The sequence below is a fragment of the Perognathus longimembris genome, chromosome 9 (assembly GCF_023159225.1).
Source record: "Perognathus longimembris pacificus isolate PPM17 chromosome 9, ASM2315922v1, whole genome shotgun sequence".
Taxonomy (NCBI): domain Eukaryota; kingdom Metazoa; phylum Chordata; class Mammalia; order Rodentia; family Heteromyidae; genus Perognathus; species Perognathus longimembris.
In genome coordinates, this window is record NC_063169.1 from 20753578 (window position 1) to 20777073 (window position 23496).

Below are 23496 nucleotides of genomic sequence, written 5' to 3' on the forward strand. Positions count from 1 at the left end.
CTTCAACTTTTTTCCATCAATAAATGATTTTAGATTATTTTGATAAGAATTCAAGTAGTACAGAAATATCCAGTTTTTAAAAAATAATACCTGATATAGTATTAGTTTCCTACTGACATTTAATTAAGTTCTAAGGAATAAGTGAGTTTCAAAAAACCTTTTAAAGCATTGAGAAAAGAAAGAATTAACTGAGGAAGGTTAATTTTTGTTATATTCCAAGCTCCACTAAAGAACCAAAATGCTATCTTTTACATACATCTATGCCATTGATTTATGCTTTAAGTATCTGTATAGATAATTGAGAAGGATTTTTTTGCAATATTTACATTCATAAATATTTTGAGATGAGCATGGAAATTTCTATTTCAAATTCATGTGTAACCAAGTTAGTGTCTAATTGGTTTCTATTAGTAGTGTCAGAAGGACTCTTATAAAGAAAATAGGTTAAAGAGGTTAACCCATTTCCTCAAAACTAGAGTTTGTTGAATTTATAAATAAGGATAGCATCATTCATATTTCTGGTTTATTTAGGCTGTGGTAAAATTGTTTTTAAAAAAGGCTTATGAATATTCACAAATTTAATATGAATTACTGAGAGAAACAACACTTTGAAACATCTGCATTTACAATATGTTACAAATCTCTGACGTGAGACATGGAGGTAGGGGGAATCTCATCTTAATTGATGCTTGTAATCAATTGCCAAACAATAGAATGAAACTATACGAGTGAGGGAGGAAATAAATTGTAGTTTTCCTTTGCATGGTTGGTAATAAATATCTATCTGTTGTGGCACTTTTTCTTTATTTTCTCTTTAGTAGTAATTTTCTTTTGTATTAGAAACAGTTGCTAATATATGAGTGGAATGTTAACAAATTCCTAGTCTGTTTAGTTTTTTTTTAATGTTATTTTTTTAATGTCTTCCATTGAAGTAAGATCTGGAGAACTCAGAATTCCTCCATCTGCATCTGGGAAGTAAAGAGACCTGTAGAAGCTAAATAAAATATCACTTTCTATTAGTCCCAGTAAGCTGAACTGTCACTTCATCTCAAATATTTCATATCTACTAATGACATTCATTTATTCATTCAAAAATACTGCTGAAATCCTGGTTCATATTAGACACTGTGCTCATCCTTCAGTTTCTTCTCTGCTGTACTTAAGAGCCTGGTTACAGTTTTGAAGCAGTTCTCCTGAACAAGGTTAGCATTCAAGTAATTTCTAAGATACCTTTAAGCACCAAGTCATAATATGAAAATGTAAAACTTATTTACAGGGTATTGATTCATGCAAGAGACATTTTCTAGGTGGCCACATTAAGGGTCTTGGAATCTAGTTTGAAAAGAAAAAAGAAAAAAAAGCTCAGTATCATAGTTTTCTGTTTATATTTAGTTTCCAATTTGAGGCAAGAATATAAAGGATCTGTAAGTAATTCTTCGGTACTCTGTCCCTTAACACCTCAAATACACTAAGCCTTCAGAATGAGAAACTTTTCTGCACATTCTCAAACTATCTAGGGTTTCATAGTGAATACAAAATTTTTAAGCTTATACTATTGTACCACTAAGGTAATAATTTTGTCTTTCCCTTTCATATTGTCAAATGCATGGTTGTAATAACATATGCAGCTGTCATGTTTTTTCTTTTTCAGAGTGTAATACTGTTGAACATCAAATTATTCTTACTACAGTGAGCGTTCTGATCAGTGAATATTTGTTCTTAGAATTTATTTTTATTACTGAGGCCAATAATACTATTTATGGATTAAATAAAGCCTTAAGAGTTAATATTTAATAACATTCAGGGCATTGGTGATAATAGTATTTTTATATTTTAAAAGAAAATGTAAATAGCTTGTTCTCTTTTTATAGCCACAGTATATCTCCAGGCAAACTTATTCATTTTTGAAACCAGCAGCAAGCTCATTTTGTCAAATCAATGCATCTCTCCCATGAGATAGCTTTACAGAAATTGCAGCCTGTGGGATTTATTGAAGGAGTGGCTGAAAACCCAATGCCTTCTTGATGTGTACATTTCACTTAAGTATACTGAAATCACATTTCTTTTTTCTGAACTCAACTCTTAAAATATTTAAACCAGAAGGAAGGCCAACAGTTTGATGTCATGTTTGCAATGTGTCTTCAAAAGTAGGTTTTCCATGGAGCAAACCTTCCTACAGACCCTAAATAATGCCGCAAGGACATCCATATTTACAGGAATCGAGGCACCTCTCTGTCAGAGAATGGAATTGCAATGAAAATGAACATGAGATTAAGAGAAACAGGACTCTCAGATTTGAATCTTAACTATTGTCACTAGCTATGTGGTTCACAGATGTGTGTGTGTGCACATGCGCGTGTGGGCATATTCAAGTGTGAATGTGTGTATATCTTAAATGGAGGATGGGGAGGGAACCAGAGGAAGGGAACCAGAGGAGGGGAAGGTGAGAGAAAAACAAAGGTGGAGGTAACAAGTTTGATAAGAAATGTATTCACTGTGTTACACATGTAACTGTAACCCCTTTGATAAATTAATTTTTAATAAAAGAAAAGAAATAAAAAAGATCCCTGGATCTAGTTAATGGAAAGAGACTGAGATATAAGCAGGTATTCTATTCCTTGATCCTTAAAAATTCAAAAGATCAATAGACACCAAACCTAATGGTTGAATCATTCATAATTGGAAAACTTATTCTGGAATTTGGCAATATGCAGATGCACTAGTTAAGCACTTATTGCCTTCACTTAATACTTTTTTTCTTTTGACAGTCCTTGGGCTTGAACTCAGGGCCTGAGCACTGTCCCTGGCTTCTTTTTGCTCAAGGTTAGCACTCTACCACTTGAGCCACAGCACCATTTCTGGCTTTTTCTACATACGTGGTGCTGAGGAATTGAACCCAGGGCTTCATGTATGTAAGGCAAGCACTTTAACACTAGGCCATATTCCCAGCCCACCTTCACTTGAGTCTTATAATTAGTATATAATTACAGTCACAGTCAAAGTCAAAGAAAGAGTCTAAATTCATAGTTAACAACAGAGACAACTGCCTTCAGCTTTCTTAAGTTATTTGAAATCATTAGCACCCACATTAGCAAAGGGATGACAGTGCATGCTCTTCAGCTTTCAAAGAAATCAGTATTTTCTAAAGTTGGCAATGCATCGTCTTTAGTTATCTACTTTATATAGATAAAGATTATAAATGTACACATTAATTTATTTTAACAATGAAATAAATTCGAGAAAAAATGTATGTGAAAGTATATGTCTGGACATACTATTTTCTGATGAATAACAGAACTAGTAGATAGAAGAGATAAACTCTAGGATCAAATGAACAAAGTTTACTTTTCAGAAGCATTTTAAGTAGACAAACAATTGAAAAATATTTCGACCTTTTTAAAATTAGATCAACAGTGTCTCATAATCTCCATTGAGAATATTATGTACATAAACCCTGAGTCAGGATGGAATTAGGAAAATAAAAAGTTTGGTTGACTTTCTGCTTAATTAATCTCCTTTTCCATCTTTATCTTTATGGACTTGAGGGCCTGACACATGAACCTGTCCAAGAATGGCTGGAGAAATGAACCTGGTATCAAGTGGTCCTTTATTCAATGTGGGTCTCTTCCTTTGTTCAAATATTCCCAGTGCTGATGAACTGTATTCTTATGTAAGCTAGACATACTTCTTTCTTGCTGAATTTCAATTTATCTTTCTAATTTCTGCCTGGAACAAAAGACCATTGGTTTCAGTTCTGCTCATGTAAGCATGCAACGAGTCTCTTCGAATACCCAAATGTATGTCATGAGAACATTCTAATTCGTTTGATGAATTTTTCCAGTGGAGAAAAGCATTAGAGATTAATTTGTGGGGGAGGAGAGAATATTATCTTGAAGAATTTTAAGCATTCTGTCTCCTCACCTATACATCTCTCCTCATATCGAGCTCTCCTAAATTTGTGGTGAAGAAATGCTGAAGGCAGTTGAAAGATCAGGCATAAATTGTCCAACTATTAGTATAATAATGAATTTATGCTGCTTTTATAAAGCTCTGAAGACCATAGTAATACATGCTATGTATAAAGAATTTTACAATTGAACATAAACAACATGTCCAATTAGTACCTGTAGGCTAGAACTGTCACTTCATTGGAACAAAACCTTACCCATGTCTCTACAGTAATATTCATTTATGTATCCAACATATATGTGGTTAAAATCCTACTCTCTAATGTGTTTTTTATATAGCCTCACTTTATTAGATTAACATATTTAACATATGATCATTATATTTAAGTTCTAAATAATCTTTCAAATGTTTCTGTTTGTTGACATACTAAAATAAAACTATTTTAAATATTCAAAGTTTGAAAAGCAGTTTCAAATTATAATTAATTAAAAATTAGACAAATGGCATAATTTATTATGCTTGACATTTATAGATATTCTTTTATCCTTTGTTATTTGAAAAAATATTTATTGTGTTCTTACTGCATATTATTGGGATTTGAATGAGGATTCTCTTGGATTCTCACAGTATTACTAGAATTGTTTTCCAAGTACTGGAAATCAAAACAAATTGATATTTAAAAATTCTATAGTGCTTTAACTTACCATAATGAGAAACTTATTGAAGTCTAATCACTTCCTCAATAGAACAGTTCTGTTTCATATCTTTTCTATTCATGACATGGGCAATTCTGCCATCAGAAACATGATGATAAATAGGTTAAAAAACCCACAAACAGACCCAACATTTCATACCTTATTCAATTCTGAAGTCAAAGGAGTTAGAATTTAACCATAGCACATTCATATTTTGTAATCATTATGTAAAGTTGTAACTAGAGATTGTAATATTTATGAAAATCTTTTATATCTTGAGACTTCATTTCCCAGAGAGCTGTGTAGCAAGAATTGACTCATAAATTGATATTACAGGTAACTACACAAATGTGAAGAACCTTTGCAAATGGTTCTGACAAATAAATTACTTTCAGTGCATGTAATTAGGTATATACAGGATAAATTAAAACCAAGTGGAATGATTGCTAATAATGAGAACTTGAAAATTATCACCAAATTTCCATGTTACCCATGAGGTGATAAAAATAAATGGTGACATAAAAGCAAAATGTTGTTTCTCTTTTTTTACCCTCAACTCCTGATTATTTCACCAAAATATTTTACTGCATGTGCAAGTGATAGAAAGCTTTAATTCCAAAACCATTTCTCTAGATTACCAACAGATTTATATTCCTGGTGTCTTTTTACATGATCACAAGCCAAACATGCATGTGATTCCCAAAATCGTGGAAGGTTTACAGTGAAATCCTTCCTCCAGTTAAAGTAACTAAGGTATAACTTATTGTTCTTGTCAACTTCCTTCAGATATTTTGCTAGCTCACTGGGGGAGTTATAATCTTCCACATGAATGAATGAATCTGCTGGAATATAATTCTCATAGTTTTCCCTAGACGGTCCCAGAACAACAGGTACTGAACCAGCCAAAAAAGCATTGTAGAGCTTTTCTGTGATATAATCTTTGTGAATGGAGTTTTCAAAGGAAAGGTAAAATTTACAAGTAGATATGGTTGGAATCAAATTTTTATCATTCACATATTCTCCGAATGCTTGCCCATAGGTGTGGATTTCGATACTCTTGCTTAGCTCGTTGTAATACTTTACCCTGGCGTGTTCGGGGTTCCAGTTACTAACAACCCAGCACACTAACTTCTCTTTGCTGGGCACTTCAAATACGAAGGGGTTTGTGCTCACCGTCAAGAAGCCGTAAGGCACTTGGATATCAGAATCGCGGCGGTAGGTCAGAGTCAGATTGAACAAGTGCTCGATGCCACTCTTTTGGGGAGTATGAGTTGGAGATTCCAAATTCATCCAAATCCATTTCTGGAAAGGTGGCCTCGCCTGCTGAGGTAAATTCGTGAGATCCCAACTGATGTCTCGGTGATGGATCAGGACTGCGTGGGATTTGTTGTACAATGATCGGTCAGTGGTGAGATGACATCCTTGGATGTTGAACATTGCTTGGCAGGATGTAAGGTCAAAGGTCTGCCCAAATGGCCACACCCATACCAGAATAGTAGTTTCGTTGAAATAATCAGGTTTGGTGGAAAAGAAGCTTTTCATTTTCAGGACTGAGCTGGCAGATTCCATTGGACTAAAGATCCAGCTGTTGGTGGGCTTGATATAAATTAACAGGCATGCCATGAAGCAGCCCAGGATAACGCAGACAATTAAAAATGGGCGGAGAATTCCTTTGGATGTTGATGTCATAATTTTTTCTGTGAAACAAGAGAGAGGGAGAGAGAGAGAGAGAGAGAGAGAGAGAGAGAGAGAGAGAGAGAGAGAGAGTGAGGGAGAAGTTGAGGTTAAAGAGATAATTATAAATACAATGTATGAGAAACAAGTGGCACATTCTAAAATACTCATCACAAAATTAACTGCATTTCCTTTTCAGTGTTATCAAATACTTGAGAAAAAAAATTAGGGTTTTTGTTTATGCCAAGAAACTGCCTCTAAACAGAAGCTTCCTGGGAGAATTAATCAGAATTCTTCCTAAATTTGTTGGAATATCTTAAAGCCAAATTAAACTTCCCTCAACTTCATATGTACCTGTTTGATTTTTGTTTACTTGTAGTAATTTGACATGATACAAAGTACCAGATATTTGATGTACTTAATATACCTAGTGCACATAGCATCTACCATGATATAATAATCAAATACCCTATTTGCATTTAAAGTTTTGCATATATGTGTTATTGGGACATGACAAAAGTTTTTCTTGGCTGTGAGCCGATATTAGTATTGCAAAGATAAAAAATAAATTCTCAAATAAATTTCAAAACTTATATTCATAGAGAATAGTTTTGTTCTTGGAATTTACCCATTGTTACTTCAGAGATCAGTTAAGGTGTTAACTTTTTTGGAGTTTCCTCAAAGTTTTTCTTCCTCTCTATGAAGATCAACATAGACATATAATATAATGACAGAATTGTTTTGTAATTAATTTGTTACTTCTTTTCTGAAATCTGTATGTTTCTTTTTACCAAAATAATATGGCCTATCAATTTCATGGAAGCATTTTTAAATCTTGATCAAAACTAGTACAGGACATTAGGTGTCTAATTTTCAGAAAAAGATATGAGTTACTCTCTAATTACCTAAATTTATGTGAACATTTAGAAAGCTTTATTATGAGCTAGTTTTTAAAAAACATATTTTCTGAGTAGTAATGCTTTATTTTCAAAGTCCAAAATTTATGAACATTTCAAAAAAGATCTGAAAACATATGAGAATGCAATTCCACAGTAGACCTATGAAAGTCTGATTACAACAGATTCTATGTTATAAATTTAAGCAATTTCTCAATTTTTTTTTTACAAAATAAGGACACTGAAAGAATCTCTATTTTCATTGGAGCATCCTTGCCTTTAATAAGCAAGGTTTGACTGAGCAGTGTAGTGTTTTATTCCTGTAACATTATTGTTTAGTGGTTTACAGAAATGCTCTGTGAAAGTTGCCTTAAATTGCATTTGACTTGAAATGCAATGGCAAAACCTTTATTAAGAGTAGTATGTTTTAAAATAATGACTTCACTAAAGTTATATACATGAAAAATCTTGAAGAACATTAAGTAAAAACTAAGCTTAATTATTTTTAAATTTCATCCCTTAAAAGCCTAAATAAATCATGTCAGTTCAATATAATCAAGTTATAAATGTAATAGACAATATTTAATAAATACTCTCCATCAGGCTTTATGTCAAACATTTTGTGCATGTTGTTTCTTTTAATCATCATTAAGTTGTTATGAAAAATGATTTTTCTATCACTACTGCATAGATGAGGAAATTGCGGTGTATCTCTATTTCCACAATTGAGTAATGTTCTCTCATGCCTTCTACAATCTTGGATCAAAGACAAATACCAATAATCTATTCATATGTGCACTTTGAATTTTGTTGTCTTGATTTCCTTGGTCTCTACCATGCACTCCACAATTAAGGACTTTTTTATGAATTAAATTTAGACCAATTTCTCTTAACAAATACCATGCATGGCATATATTCATGTATATATATGTAAAAAGTGTATATGTTATACACGGTGCTTATTATTGTGAAATGCTGATGTGAATTCTGCACATATACATGCATAAACATATTTATGAACTCACAATATTCTTATTTTTCAATAAGGAATCTGAACACAAAGTTTAGGCAGCCAGTAAATGGTAGGACAGACTTTCAAACTCAGCCTGTCTGGTTGAAGAACCTGGTGCAGACGACATTTGATGACTTTGTTTCATGAGTTCATTAGTTCATTCATGAGTTTCATTAGTTTTGCAGATTTCAGTCAGAAAATGTGCCATCTTTGTGATACCTGAATATCAGCTCTCTGTGAGGGGATCTGACATCTTACCAAAAATGTAGTACTATCAGAATGCACAAGGAGCTGGATCTGATGTATAAATGAATAAATGAAATATACAATTTCAGTTGTATGCAACGTACTGTGCTCCATCTATAAATACAAAAAAAATGGATCAAGTGTGAATATGTGTGTGTGTGTGTGTATGCGTGTAGAATAAGTATCCTGTAAATTGATGGGCCAATGTTTGTACCCTAGAGCAAAACTTCATAGTTTGGGCTCTGGCTTTTATGTTCCAAAATAGAGATGTGTCTGCATTTTAGATGCATAATTCTTTTCTTTTTAAAGCCAAATGAGGAAGAACTGGTCACTGGGTAGAAAACAATATTCCTTCTACTCTATGTTCTTCAGTTTTCTTTTTTCCTGGACATTTTTATGACTTGTCCACTCGTTTTACACCTTCTGCGTTCAATTTTTCATTGCTGTTGGGGTCAATTACCAAACAACAGGGGCAGTTATTCAAGAGCCCGGCTTGGTGCAGAAACTGTCAGAAAACTTTGCCCCTTAGAGACAAATTGATATGTTTTTGACAGAAAACTTTTCACCCATTCCTAATAACTAAAATTCAATTGGATCCCCAACATGTCTTAAACTATTAATCACTCCAACCTACTTTTCAAGCACACACAGTGATGTTTCTGTACTTCTCAGAGGCTGCAATCAATTTACAGGAAAGTGTAACAGTAAGTGGGACAATAAATTCAATTATTAGTTTATTTTATCATTATAATGAGCTTCATTCTTTAAGTTAAGTGGCATTTATAGAATGCTACTTTTTTGCAGACCATGCTTCTAATTCTATGCTTCTTTTAAAAAGAAAAAGTAAATGAGACTAGTTTTAAATACTATGAGAGAATACAAAGACTTTAGTTTTTACATCAATAGAATCTTCAGTGAGTGTGTCTTGATAAGATCTCATGTATAAAAAATGTTTTCTATTGAGAGACTAATCCCCTTCTTCAAAAATTCTCTACTCAGTGCTAAAGAATGAAAGAGAGCTTGATATATTAAAAGGTTGGAGTTGTGGTTCTTAAATTGTAGATACATATCAAGGTATTTGGAAGAGAAATGTGAAACCTAAGGAGAGTAAGAAGATTCTTCCAAGAGTGGTAATCCTATTATAAACAAGTTCTTTTGGATTGAGGAAAAGCAAAGGTTAATCTTCATTTCTATGCTTCCATCAGAAAGAATGGCATTGCCCCATTGGTAAAGAAATGGAAAGACATGGAAAGCCTTGCATTAGGTGAAGTGAGCCAGACCCAAAGAAACATAGATTCCATGGTTTCCCTCATTGGTAATAATTAGTATATATCTAGGATAGTCTGAGCAGAGCATCACAATAGCTCAATAGCTGTGTCCATATGATTACATAAGATGATGCTAAGTAAAATGAACTTGAAGATATGGAAACAGGAGGTTTTTCATTGTTGTTATTATTTTTAATGTACTATGTGGAATTATTTCTTTTTTTTTTCCTATTGTTTATCCCCTTGTCACTGTATTGGACTTTGGTACCCTGGGTATTGTACATACATTTATCTGAATTAGGGAAGGGAAGAGGAATATCAAAATGTTGAGACAAAGGATAAAGGTTGAACAGATGCAACAGCAATATTGACACGACAGTATGTTGGAAATTAACTGTACCACTGGGGGGGGGGGGGAGATGGGAGAAGGGAAGGTGGGAGAAAAATGAGGGAAGGGTAACAAGTTTGACAAGAAATTTACTCACTATCTTACATATGTAACTGTAACCCTCTGTACATCACCTTGACAATAAAATTAAATAAAAATACCAGAATAGAATTCAATATATGTCTTTTAGGATAGCACTAGAATTGTGCGCTTGTACCTTGCCACTTGTGGCTTTATCCCAAGAGGGTGGCTATAAACCCATTTCTTCAGTGTCATACAATCAGTGGAAGGAATATATACATCTCTAAACATATCTAGATAGAGATAGAGATAGCTATAGGTATCTCCCCATATAGATATAAATAGATAGATAAGTAGGTAGATAAATAAAATCTGTTTAACCAAGGAATAACTTCATTCTCCCATAGCCATTATCTCTTCATTTCATGGTATTATTTGGGATAATTCAGTCTTCTAAATCATATACAGATTACTCATAGCATAAAGTGCCCATGGTATTTTTTTCTTTTCTTTTTATATTACTATTTTATTGTGCTTTTACTCTTCCTTCCAATTTTTATGCCAAGAACATTTAAAAGGTTAAAAGCAAAAGCTTTATCCTTTCACTGTCATGGGACCAAGCTATATTTGACATTGTACTTTCACAATTTACATACCTAACATTATTTTCAAATATTCCCTTGAAACTTCCACTTTTGTTGAGCATTCTCATGGGCATTATGGCTATTACTTCCCACAGTTCTTCCCTTCAGATGCTGAGCCAAATGCCTCATCCTGCCTTGGGAGAGATGCCATTTACTTTCTGGCAAAAAGACACCAGTTGATCCCTGGAATGCTATCAAATGTGTGTGTGTGTGTGTGTGTGTGTGTGTGTGTGTGTGTGTGTGTGTGTGTGTATGAGAGAGAGAGAATGCATTTGATCTTCTATCAAAGATTATTTATTATAATCTCTGCTATTTCTTGGGCTAAGCCATTGTTTTAAGCTTTCTCACACTCTGGGGAAGTTTCCAGTTTGGGTCAATGAGGCTTTTCTTGAATTTTCCCTAGAGCACTCTATTGCACATAACACCGATTCCCTGACCTGTTGCTCTAGTGGTTTCATCCTAGATACTCCAATGAATAGCTTTTCTTCTTTCATTTCAATCTCAGATATTCATTTCCATTGATGAGAGAGCCACCAACTACCTTTTTTCTCCTGAACTAAAAACTCTTTTACATTGTCTTTGAAATTTTCTTTTCAATTCAGAGATTAACTGCTTTTAATTTGGTCTTTCATCTCCTCTCTGTGCTCTCTGCTCAGTCACTAGTGTTTAACCTTTGCCTTTATTCATTATAGAGCTCTATTTACCAGCTTCAGATACAGCTAGCCAAGCAATCTGATCTTATGAAGGCCTAAGTATTCTGCGGCTCAAGGTCCACTTCCCATAGAGGATGCCACAGACAGGCTTGGGGCTGTCACTCATGTCATTTTCCTACAACGGCTGACTTTTGGGCCAATAATCTTCAATAACTGTGAACACCGGCATTTGCTGTTATCATTTCCAGGTTTTAAAACTTGTAGCATTCAGCCAATGAAAGCCAAACTAATACCAAACACAATAAAAAACACACAGGAACGCATTTTTGTTATCATTATTATTAATTTTGGTTGTACAAGGGTTTGAGCTCTTGGCTATGAGCTACTTAGACATGTATGCTACTAGTTGAGTCATACCCACACCCACCACTTTTTGCTTCAGTTTAGTTTCCAGATTGTGTCATCCTTTTGTCTAGGGGTAGCATTAGACCATGATTCTTCGACCTTTCCCTCCCTATACCTGTGGCTCTCCATACCCAGCCAGAGTTTTTGAAAGAATATCTTGCTATCATTTTTTTCTCTTTCAACACAGGCTAATCTCAAATTGTGATCCTTCGATCTCCGCCTCCTGTATAGCTAGGATTAACAGGCATATACCACCACACTAGGCATATTTTTCAGATTTTAAAAATGAAATCTAATTCCTTCCAAATAACAAAGTAACGTATATAACTCAGAATGTAACATTTATCTGACCTTTATACTCACACCGAGCCCAGGGCACCAAACTCTGCATTTTTCCTAAGTGTTCCTTGCTTTAGCTGACTTCTCAATATTTTCCCAAGGGTAGCATTTGCTATTTCTTGCAGGGAACACTGGCATGGTTAACTTGGTACGTACACTTTAAATTTTATTTTTAACTGATACTGGGCTTGAGCATGCTCAGTGGGAAGAGTGCTTGCTTAGTAAATACAAGCCTGTGATTTCAAGCCCCAGTGTCACTAGAAAGAAAAGTACCTGCATTTTTTAACCATAACAATTTTACATATTAGAGTATACCACGTGATATTCAATCCACATTATGCTATGTTTAAATCAAGTTAAAGTTGTCTCCTGAAGTGTGTCTCATTTCTTCATGCTGAAAACATCCCAAATCCCCTTTTCTAGTCTTTGCTAGGAACATTTCACTGTTGAAATCTATGATCACCAGACAGTACACCATAGACATAAATAGTACTGTGCAACACTACACCAGAGCTTCTTGCTCCTGCCTTGTTTGTTACCAACCCATTGACCTTTCGCCTGACTACCCTTCCCTTCTCTGTCCTGCCTCTGAAAAGCCATTCTGTCAACATCTATGAAATCAACTATTTTTGTATTCCTTATATGTATAAGATCCTGTGACAATTATCTTTCTGCTTTCACTTACTTTTGATCTTTTCAATTTTCTCACAGTTCAAAAGACCAGTAGTCCTTGAAGTAGGACACTCTCCCCTAGGCCAGAAAAAAATCAGCGTCAGCATTTTGGGAAGGAGCTCCAAAAAGGTACATACTCAATACATCTATCCTATATATTTAAAAAGCTATATCCTATATGTTCTTGTTCCTATGTGGAACCTAGAATTAAAATTATGATCATGATAATAACAATAATAATGAAATAATAATAGGTCATGAATATGAAAGGAGGAGACTATCAGTAAGACAGCAGGAAGGTGAAGAACAGGGTACTGAGGGGAGAAGAGGATTGAAATCATTTAAATATATACATAAATACAAACACACACACATATATAATATACACACATTTATAATGCAATACATACATTCATGTAGAAAGACATGGAATGAGAGAGAGAGCAAAAGTGGTGGGAACAGAGAGTTTATAAATTACAAGGAATTTTATTAGTTATATTAAGGAAATTATATTTTATGACATATGCTACTTTGGAGCCAGAACATTGCTCTCTGTTTTTTTTTTCTGAAAATTAATGGCCAGGAGCAATGAATGTAGACTATTAGAAGTTCTGGATAATTCTCCTGCTCCCAGTTAAAGAATATAGAAAGGAAATTCAGAGCATGGCAAGGACCTAGCTTTGTTTTATTATTATGGTGTTTATAAAATAACACCAGCAACAGCAGGGGTTAACAATGCATACATAATTGCTGAGCCAAGGCCTTGATGAGAGTTGTGTCCCTGTGAGAAACATTCTTTTTCTGATGAATTCTTTACATGCTGCTTGTTGAGTCAGCTTTGAAGATTAACTCCTCTCCAAGGACCAAGTTGCCTATAACAATACCAATATGTATATAAGAGAAAAAAAAAAGAGTTTTAGTTACATCTCCGTGTTTTTCATAAATACTATCCTGCAAAATTTTAAAGGTTTTACAGCTACTGACTAAGCATTACTTAAAACAAAGAATTCCTTAAACGTATTTTTATATTGTGAATTTTCTGAATTTCACCAGCTAGCTATGTAAAATTATATGTTTGGAAAGTAGTCTATGGGAATCAAACTTTGTTAGATAAAACAGCTTTGAATTTTGCAGAGACACTGATCTATCTCTCAGAAAATTTTCCTTCATTTCTCATTTTTTATGCAGTAATACCAGAAGTGTTACTGGATAAAAGTAAATCTACAAGAATCAAATTGTTCTTTTTTTACATTCTTTTGCTAACATAGAATCTTTGTTATTTTAGGCTGTTGTGATTATTTTTATGAGTTAACTTGTTTATGCCATAATATATCCACTTCTATGGTTCAATATATCTACTTAGATGGTACAATATTCCTGAGTATATGCTGAGGGTGTTTGTGGACCAGGTTAACATTGAACTGGTGGGCTGAGTAAGATGATGGCTGTTTCAAATGTGTTTGATATCAAGTCTACGGAGAGCCTGAATAGAGGGAAAAGATGCAGGAAAGCTGAATTTATTGCCAAATGAATGACTTGGAACATAGGTTTGGCCCTCATTGGGCCTCTGAGAGAGTGGCCTTCAGGCATCTGGCTCTCTGTCTGTGGTATTCTAACTGTACTTTTGGCATTCATGTCCACAGTTTGTGGGTAAATGATGTGTGTGTGTGCGCGTGCGCGCATGTGTTCATGCACACTAGCATTAAAGCTTGAACTGAGGATCTGAGTGATGTTCCTTATCTTTTATGCTCCAGGCCATTGCTCTTCTGTTTTGTTTGTTTGGCCAGTCCTGGGGCTTGAACTCAGGGCCTTAGCACTGTCCCTGGCTTCTTTTTGCTCAAGGCTAGCATTCTGCCACTTGAGTCACAGCGCCACTTCTGGCCATTTTCTGTATATGTGGTGCTGGGGAATTGAACCCAGGGCCTCATGTATACGAGGCAAGCAGTCTTGCCACTAGGCCACATTCCCAGCCCACCACTGCTCTTCTATTTGAGCCTCTTCTCCACTTTTTTACCATACTTGGAGCTTGAACTCAGGGGCCTAGGCACTCTCCCTGAGCTTTTCCACTCAAGCTAGGGCTCTACCAGTTTGAGCCACATTAGAGCCTCGCAGACTTCCAAGCTCAGGCTGCCTTTGAACCAAGACAGCCTTCTGAGTAGCTAGGCTTACAGGTATGAGCCCTAGCACATAGTTTTATAGCCTTTTTATAGTTTCTTTAAAAATTACTTTGTAAAAGCAGGGACCTACTGAGATACAAAGATACTTTCTTTTTGTCTTTTGGTGGTTAATTGGAGACAAGAGTCTCAAGGATCATTCCTGTCTCGGCTGGCTTTGAATCACAATCCTCACCTCTCATCCTCTTGAGTACCTGGGATTATAGACATATGTCACTGGTACATGGTTCAGACATATGCAGTTTTAATCCCTGTGTTTATACTTTAAAATAAACCTCTTTATAAAACAATATATTCCATAGTACATATTTTATGAAGAAGTTTATATATATACGTAAACACATATGTTTATTTTATAAGGAGATATATGTTACATATGTAAATATGTGTACATGTGTATATATAACATATGTATGTATAGAATATATGATATGTATGTGTATAAAATACATATACATATGCATATTTGTTTTAATGTGCCACTGCCTTCCATTGGTTCAGTTTGTCTGAAGAGCTATGCATAACACATAGTGACAAAATAAATACCATCACATGTATAAGAGGATGATAACAGAATATAAGGACAATGCTGCAGTGTATAAGAATCCACCTATGGGGTAAACACTGTGTCAGAGGAGGCACTTCCATGACACTGATTGGATCTCACTCATTTCACAGGCTGGTCATACTTTGAACATGTGTGAAAATAATTAGTACTGGCTTTCTTGAGATTAAATAAAAATATATCATTGTGCTTCATGAGGAGCTCCTGAAACTTCAAGTCACATTTACAATCAGACAGCAAGCAAGTAAGAACTAAACCAGGAAGAATGAGTGACAAAAAGTCAAAAACCTAAGACATAGTAACGATAAAATTATGGCTAACATTAGGGACAAAGCAAGTTTAATGAACTCACAGCTGAGTAATCTGAAAACAAGTTAATGTACTTTTCTAAAAGAAATGGCATTATTAGAATAAAGGTGAAAAGGATAAGGTTAGAAGTAAAAACAAAACAAATATGATGGTGAGGTAACATTAGCCTTTGAGATACAAATACCCTTTATTCAATTTGGAGGCAAGGAGCCCTGTTTTATCAGGAAATTCATTGGTTCCTTTGGGTTCTTTCTCTATAGCTTGAACAATGCATTCTCAAGGGCCATCTAACCTTCTTGGTCAGATTTCATGCCTAATCAGCAATCTCTTGACTATTCAGTTTACCCAGCAGTTAAGTACCTAGAAGGAAATGCCATGTTTTGTGAACATAATAGAGGAAATGGAACTCGCAAACAGAGACTATATCAGCAGAGAAAACTTTTATTTCCTCCCATCCACCACATTGGAAAAGATATCTGTCCTTTCTGTCCTTCTAACTAAGGCTCAATCCTTTATTAAATTCTGGAATATAAATAAAGAAGGTCATTTACACCATTCATTAGCATTCATTTTTCCTATGTCAATATTTTCTAACTTTCTACTGTTTTCCTCAACAAAATTTAAATAAAATATCAGCTCCTTTGTCTTAAAGAATTGCCACTGTCACAAACAGTGCTGTCCTCTTTCTTTCTGTCTTTGTAAACCTGTCCAGGGCTCCAATTAGAATCATATTTCTTCAGCCCTCTTATTTATTGCTACTTTTAATCCATGAAGTACTGTCATAATTTTACAGTCTTCCTATCTTTCTTCATCCTATTTGGAACTAAATCCTATTTCAGTCTGTATTTGTTATTTCCTAGATGATGGTAATGAATTGCTGAATTTTATAACTTATGCTAGTCTGATATTCCTCTAATTCATGGGAAACAATGAAATTTGATTGCCATTTTTTCTTTTCACTCTTTCCCTCTATCAAAACTTAATTGTAAAAATTGTGAGGAAAGAGTTAAAGCAACTAGTTTGTTTCATCCTGAATACAAGGAAGAAGGTCCTAGAGATGAGAGAAGAAAGGTTAGTGACACAGTCTAATCTTATGAAACACCATAACTTGACTTCCAGGCAAACAGACTAATAAAATTTGTTAAAATCCTTTTCGTATCTATGAAATAAGTTGAGGAGGAAGTTCTTGGTGTAAGATTGCTTACAGTAAACAAATGTCAACTTTGGTAGATTTACAAAAATCTAGATTTCTGCAGTCATTTAAACTATCCAAATTATAACATTAAAATATTTTTAAAGTTGGATGCTTCCTTCCGTGTTAGGTGAATGGGAGTTTGTTTTTTCCAGTCGTGGAGGTTGATCACAGGGCCTGAGCATGGTCCCTGGCTTGATTTTGCTCAAGGCTAGTACTCTACCACTTGAGCCACAGCACCACTTCCAGCTTTTTCTGTTTATATGGTGCTGAGGAATTGAACCCAAAGCTTCATGCATGCTAGGCAAACATTTCACTGCTAAGCCATATTCCCAGCCCCAAAACTTACTATTTCTTTCTTTTCCTTTATTTATTTATTTTTTCGTAAGTTGTGGTGCTTGAACTTTGGGCCTGGTCACTCTCTCTGAGCTCTTCAGGTCAAGGTTAGTGTTGTAGGGAGCAGAACTGACTCCATCTTGACTAGGGAAACATGGTAGGAAATGTTGGGGGAAATAGATTAGGTCAACCTGACCCCAAAAATCTGCTTCTGTAAATGGCCTTCTTAACTTGTTTGTTGCTTGCTCTACCCCCTGCATCAACCTCCTACACATGGGCGCTTGCTGATTGTTTCTTGCCCTACCCCCTGTGTCAAGACCCTACATCTGTGCTATGCTTTTACCTTTATAAACCCCAATTTGAGGACTGCTTGGGGTCATGGTGGCAGCACCCGAGTCTGCACTGTGTCCCTGGCTGGTCAGCCCTCTTTGTGACAGTTGCAGTTCAGCTCCCAAGTCTGTGCTGCGTCCCTGGCTGGTCAGTTTGCTTTTTGCTTCCCCAATAAATCCTTTTTTTTTTTTTTTTTTTTTGCTTGAGACTGTCTCTGAATGGTGGACTCTTTGAGGGACAGAGACTCCCATTGCTCAAACCCCGTAACAGTTAGTGCTCTACCACTGTGAGCCACAGCACCACTTCTTGGGAATTTTTATAATTCTGGAGCAGAGACTCAGCTACCAGTAATGGGTTGTTTTAGCGTCTTTCTGCCTCTTCATCAGGTGCATCCAAAAGCTATTAATTTTATTTATTTTAAAATTTTATTTAGGAAATTACTTCCTATTGCAATTTAAAATCAAAGGACTTTTTCATTTAATTCAATAAAATTTAATTAACATTAAATTTCACTTAATTTATTTTAATTTTTATGCTACTATTATCCTGTAACTTTTCTTGTTATGCTTTTGCTGAATTATTATATCAACAGATTTCCTTATTTAGATCTTCCTTGAAGTGTTGGCATACTTTTCAAATGGGCAGGTTAAAGATCTAATCCTATTGAATCAGAACCCATCCTTACAATCTCACTTGACTTTAAATACTTCCATAGGTGTTCCATCCAAATATAGAGCCATAGTTTGTTTCAACAAACACATTTGAAGGGGGACTGATTCTAGCCATCATAGGAGGTAATGCTGTAACTGATGTATATTTGTTTGTTGATGCATGTTGTTCCAGCATGGTCTCAGTAAATATGACCTCTAAGAAGTGTTACAAATGAATGCATGTATGTGGCTTATGGTGTAAAACTTTTCCATTGTAGAATATAAACTGTCATGTAAAGCAGAGAAATGACAAAACTGGACTATTTCTGAGAGAAAGAGTTGTAAAAACTTTTACCTGGGGTGACTCAGGCACTTTCTATGGTCGTCCCTCTCAGAAAGAGAGTGCTACTTGTTTTATGAATGTTTCACCACTCATTACTGGCCAAAATGCAAAAAAGCAGTCTGCTCCATCTTAATTTGATTTTGTTCCATCTCCTGGAGTAATTACTGGACAATTATTTTGTCATAAGCTTGATGCTCAGTAGGCAATTCTGGCTCTATGAGATTAAGAAACTAATTTTCTCTGATGTATTTTGCCCCTCTTTGACCTTCAGTTTGAAAACATATGTAATTTTTTTTTAGGTTTTCTATTTAGCAGCAGGCAAATTTTCACTTTCTTAATTTTCATAGTTCTTACATACTAAAATTCCATAATGTCTCCTTTCAGCTGGCAAAATAACTTGCCCAAAGATTCAGATATAACAAATTTCCAGTAAAGCATTTTAAGTTCAAATATTTGTGAGTTGATGGATACTTAATGTAGGGAAACTTTGTTTTCTTTATTGTCAATGTGAAGTTCAAAGGGGTTACAGTTTCATATGGAAGACAGTGAGTACATTTCTTATCCAACTGGTTAGCTCCTCCCTAATTCCCCCCCTCCCCCATCTCTCTTTCCCTCCCTCCCTCACCCAAAAGTTGTACAGTTGTTTACACCAAATGGATTTGTAAGTATTGCTTTTGGAATGGTTTGTCTTTTTTTCCTTTCTCTCTTGATTTTGGTATTCTCTTTCCCTTCCCTAGTTCTAATACACATATATAGAGTATCCAGAGTACGAAGATAGATACAATGATAGCAGGGGTAAAACCATGGGAAGGGAACATGAGAGAAAAAAAAAAGAGGGGGTACTGTTTCAAATGGCATGTTGTAAATAATTACAACAATGATATACCACTTTGTAAAGAATTCATACAGAGAAAGAAAGAGAAGTGGTTAAAAATACAAATTCTTTGGAGTAACAGATACCTGTAAAAGCACCTGTGGATTCCACCAACAGGGATCTTAGATTGTCACTTTTTCTTGTGTTTCTCTCCTTTTTGAACATAAGCTCCAGGAGCCATGAAACAAGTTAATTTCAACTTTGTCTTCTTTGTGCCTAACAGAACTAGTGGTTCACAGGATACATAAATATCATATTGAATAAATACCTAAATGCATATTTGGTTAATAAATGACTAAATAAAAACTCAAGTAAATTTTCTAATCTCATAGTAATTTTTCTTTCATTTTCAGTACAAGAAAAGAACTCATTATCTGTGACAATATGCAATTTGGGGTTACAATAACCAAGAAGCTAATATTTGGAAATGTCTAACTCTAACCATTTACTTGCACTGAGAGTAAGGCCTAGGAATGCATGAAGAAAATGAGCCTGTTCTACTGCTTTCTTATGTAGTAGTTTTAGCTTTTTTGCTGAGACTTACCTTTTCATTTCTAAAAGAGAATGGAAATCCCTAATCCAGGAAGGCTGTTGATGTATAAAATATAAAGTCATGTGTAACACAGCCATACTATTAAAAGTATTTATATGATTTTTTCCTGCACTTCATCCTAGCTGTTTTGTGTAATTGCAAGGGTGGGGTACACGGGCTACAAGTTTTTAGAGAAATCAAAAGAGAAAAGAAGAATGTAATTTTCAGCTCCTGACATGTGAATATCAAATGTAACATTATTTGTGACTTTGAGTGAAGAATTTTGAACTTAAGACTTTAGACTAAAAGGAGCTCTCTGGGTTTTGGCCTAAGTGGAGAATGACAGATAGATAATTTATGATAATAGTAAAAACAGGAAAGCAATGTACAAACCATAGGGACAGACAAAGTGAACGTGGCCGATTCAAACATCTAAGATCTTTGAGTTCAGTTTCTTGGTGCACACACAGTATGGGTAGGATGCAGAACTATTTGGAAGCTTGTCAGAGGAGACTGTCAAATGTGGACTTGTTTGCTTCAAGTAGTCCTTTAACTAACTGGTGAAAGATCACTGTTCCATTTCACTGTTTCACTAGACTTCTTCAGTGAAGAAGTTTTTTCATGTTTTTTTGTTTGTTTGTTTGTTTTTAATGTTGTTGTGTTTTCTGATTTCTGAGGCTTGAACTCTATGATAGGTGCTGCCCTGGAGCTCCTTTTGTTCAAAGATAGTACTCTAATACTTTAAGCCAAAGCACCACAACTTGTTTTCTAGTGGTTTATTGGAGATAACAATCTCAACGACTTTCCTTCCTGGGATGGCTTCAAACCAAGATCCTCAGATTTCAGCATCCTGAGTAGCTAGGATTACAGGCATGAGACACTAGCACCCAGCTAAGAAGGCTTCTATTAGAGAAATAATGTATACCTTTCTTGTAATTTGTAACCATTTATTTATTTTTATTGTTTCTATTTCCATTGGAAATATCCGGTCAATCTTTAAAAAAAAGGTTTTATTATGTTTGAAAATGGTTATTAACAACTTTCAGTTTGGAGTAAAGTTTCTTTAACATCTCTTTGTAGCAAGGTTCTGCCCCTTAAATACCAAGCTGTGCCTACTAGACATTGATTTTGCCTTGCTTTGGAGCAGTGATGAAAAGTTTGCTTTTATTTTCATCATATATCAGTTACATTAGGCACAAATACGTTGCTGGTGAGTTTTTAAGGTATGACACAGAGTGGTTTGAAACTGTGAAGTATGAGAAGATTATCATGGGTAAGAAGACTCTATAGTTTCTGTCTTAGTTAGTAGGAAAAATAATTCTTTATTTTTTGAAGTCCCAATAAATATTTCTATGTATCTCACATAATAGAAACCCACATTTCTTTTTTAGGAAAATCTAAATAACATCACCACAAATAAATTATTAGGGGCTGGGAATATGGCCTAGTGGCAAGAGTGCTTGCCTCATATACATGAAGCCCTGGGTTCGATTCCTCAGCACCACATATATAGAAAAGGCCAGAAGAGGCGCTGTGGCTCAAGTGGCAGAGTGCTAGCCTTAAGCAAAAAGAAGCCAGGGACAGTGCTCAGGCCCTGAGTTCAAGCGCCAGGACCCACAAAATAAAACTAAACAAAACAAAAAAGCTAAAAACTAAAAAAATAAATTATTAGCTACTTTGCTACACAAAAAGTTTCTAAAGAAGAAAGTGTTAATGACAATAATATGGCAATCACATCTGTTTAAAAACTCAGTGCTCTTGTCTGAGGTGTAACAAAACATTAAGTTTTATGAAATAGCAGAAGAGGAAAATAAAAGAAAATCTGTAGGAATTTATCTTTAATGTCCATAATTTATGTAAAACAATCATGTTGTATTTATAAAACCCCAGGTGGCCCAGCTTGCCTAATGCATACCTTTGTAAGATAGAAGAATATTTTGAAGGCAAAATATTCATCATTTTTTCTTTTGTTTGTGTTGAATAGACCTTAAATGAAGCAAGAATAAGAATCAAGTAAACTTCCACTGAACATGCTCAAGTCCCAGCTCCCACCACAATGAATAAAGGCTATATACCTTCTATGTGGTAGACAGGTTAATGTGTTCACATGATTAATATAGTTTCATACTGAGCACTCGGCAAGTCACTGCTGACACAGACCCTACAGAAGCTTGGCAGATTCCCATGTCTTACGTAGCTAACATCATAGTAGCGGATGACAGGAGATATAATAAAGGCAAACAAATAAGACTTTATCACTTAAGGAAAATTGTTTTCGAAAATAAAGTAAGGTGCAGTGTTAGAGAATGACTGATGCTAATAGAAATAAGATGGTATGCAGATATCTGTGGTGAAATTTAAATGACAAAACTAAGAACAACTGAGGGAAGTAGAAAAATGCCATTCCTACAAGACAGAGTATTGCAAACCTGTGCATCCCCTGTCTGCCCATGTGGCCCATCCATTTCTACCAGTCCAAAGCCAATTCTTCCATTTTCTAAAAAGCTTTTCCCTAAATCATACAGTCATCCAATTTAATTCTAGTCTATTAATGTTTTTTTCTTTTAAATCATAAGAGTATGTCAATGGCATTTAGGAAACACACCTAATTACAAAAATATTTACCTATGACTTTCTGATAGTTTCAGAGAAATGAGAGGACTGTGTCCCTTGATTTATTTGTCTTCTTAGATTCAAACCTTTTTAGAAAATGGTATTGAAAAAAAAGGAATTTGCAGTCTGTTGAAGATCCACAAGTACATTTCACCTGGCCATAGAACTGTGACTTAATAGATGCATCTATATATAACACAGTTTTATAAGAAGAAAATAAAAAGAATGTCTCTATAGATACATGAAACATCTTGAAAAAAGTGAAGAAAGTACAGTAAACAGTGATGAGGCCAGATCCATTTGATTGAGCCTGTTTACCATCATATTGTAGCAGCTTAGTTCTTAGTATTGGTAGTCTGCTCTGAGTTGTCAGTTCTTACTCTTAAACTGCTAATGATTCTTTAGTTTCTTTTGTTGTTTGTTTTTCGTTCTTCAACAAAAGAGTTGCTTTCCTCTCTTTGATTACTTTTGGAAGACATCTCTAAGCATTGGTGGCATTATAGAGAAACATTATTGAGGCTTTAATTTTTGAGACTTGAAGCCAAAATATTACAAGGGTCAAGTAGTTAATTAACTAAGGTCCACATATCTCACTGTCATGGTGATGCTTTGCATAAACAGAGCCCAAACAATTACCTGAAGTTGTTTTGAGATCTATACACAATCACAGAAAAGCATTTTGTCAGAAACACAAGTGAACATGGAGATAATGAGGGTGTTCTCAAGAGAAAGTACTTAAGAAAAGCTTTCACTCAT

The 23496-nt window shown here is 34.9% G+C and overlaps 1 protein-coding gene across 4 annotated transcripts in view; it reads right to left on the reverse strand.

Annotated features, from left to right (window-relative positions):
- Positions 1-1081: 1081 nt before the first annotated feature.
- Fut9 (fucosyltransferase 9) overlaps positions 1082-23496 on the reverse strand; it is a 146637-nt gene continuing 124222 nt past the window's right edge. The window contains exons 1-3 of one of the 4 annotated variants that reach the window (XR_007212068.1): positions 10766-11683; positions 4614-6301; positions 1082-1332 (exon numbers count right to left, since the gene is read on the reverse strand). Coding sequence is in view for 3 of the 4 variants with exons in the window: in XM_048353812.1 (XP_048209769.1) it covers positions 5214-6301; positions 10766-10772 (1095 nt within the window). In the remaining variant the exon portion in view is untranslated. Of the gene's footprint in view, positions 1333-4390; positions 6302-10765; positions 11684-23496 lie in introns of those variants that run through there. The other 3 variants (XM_048353812.1, XM_048353814.1, XM_048353813.1) reach the window with 3 other exon arrangements.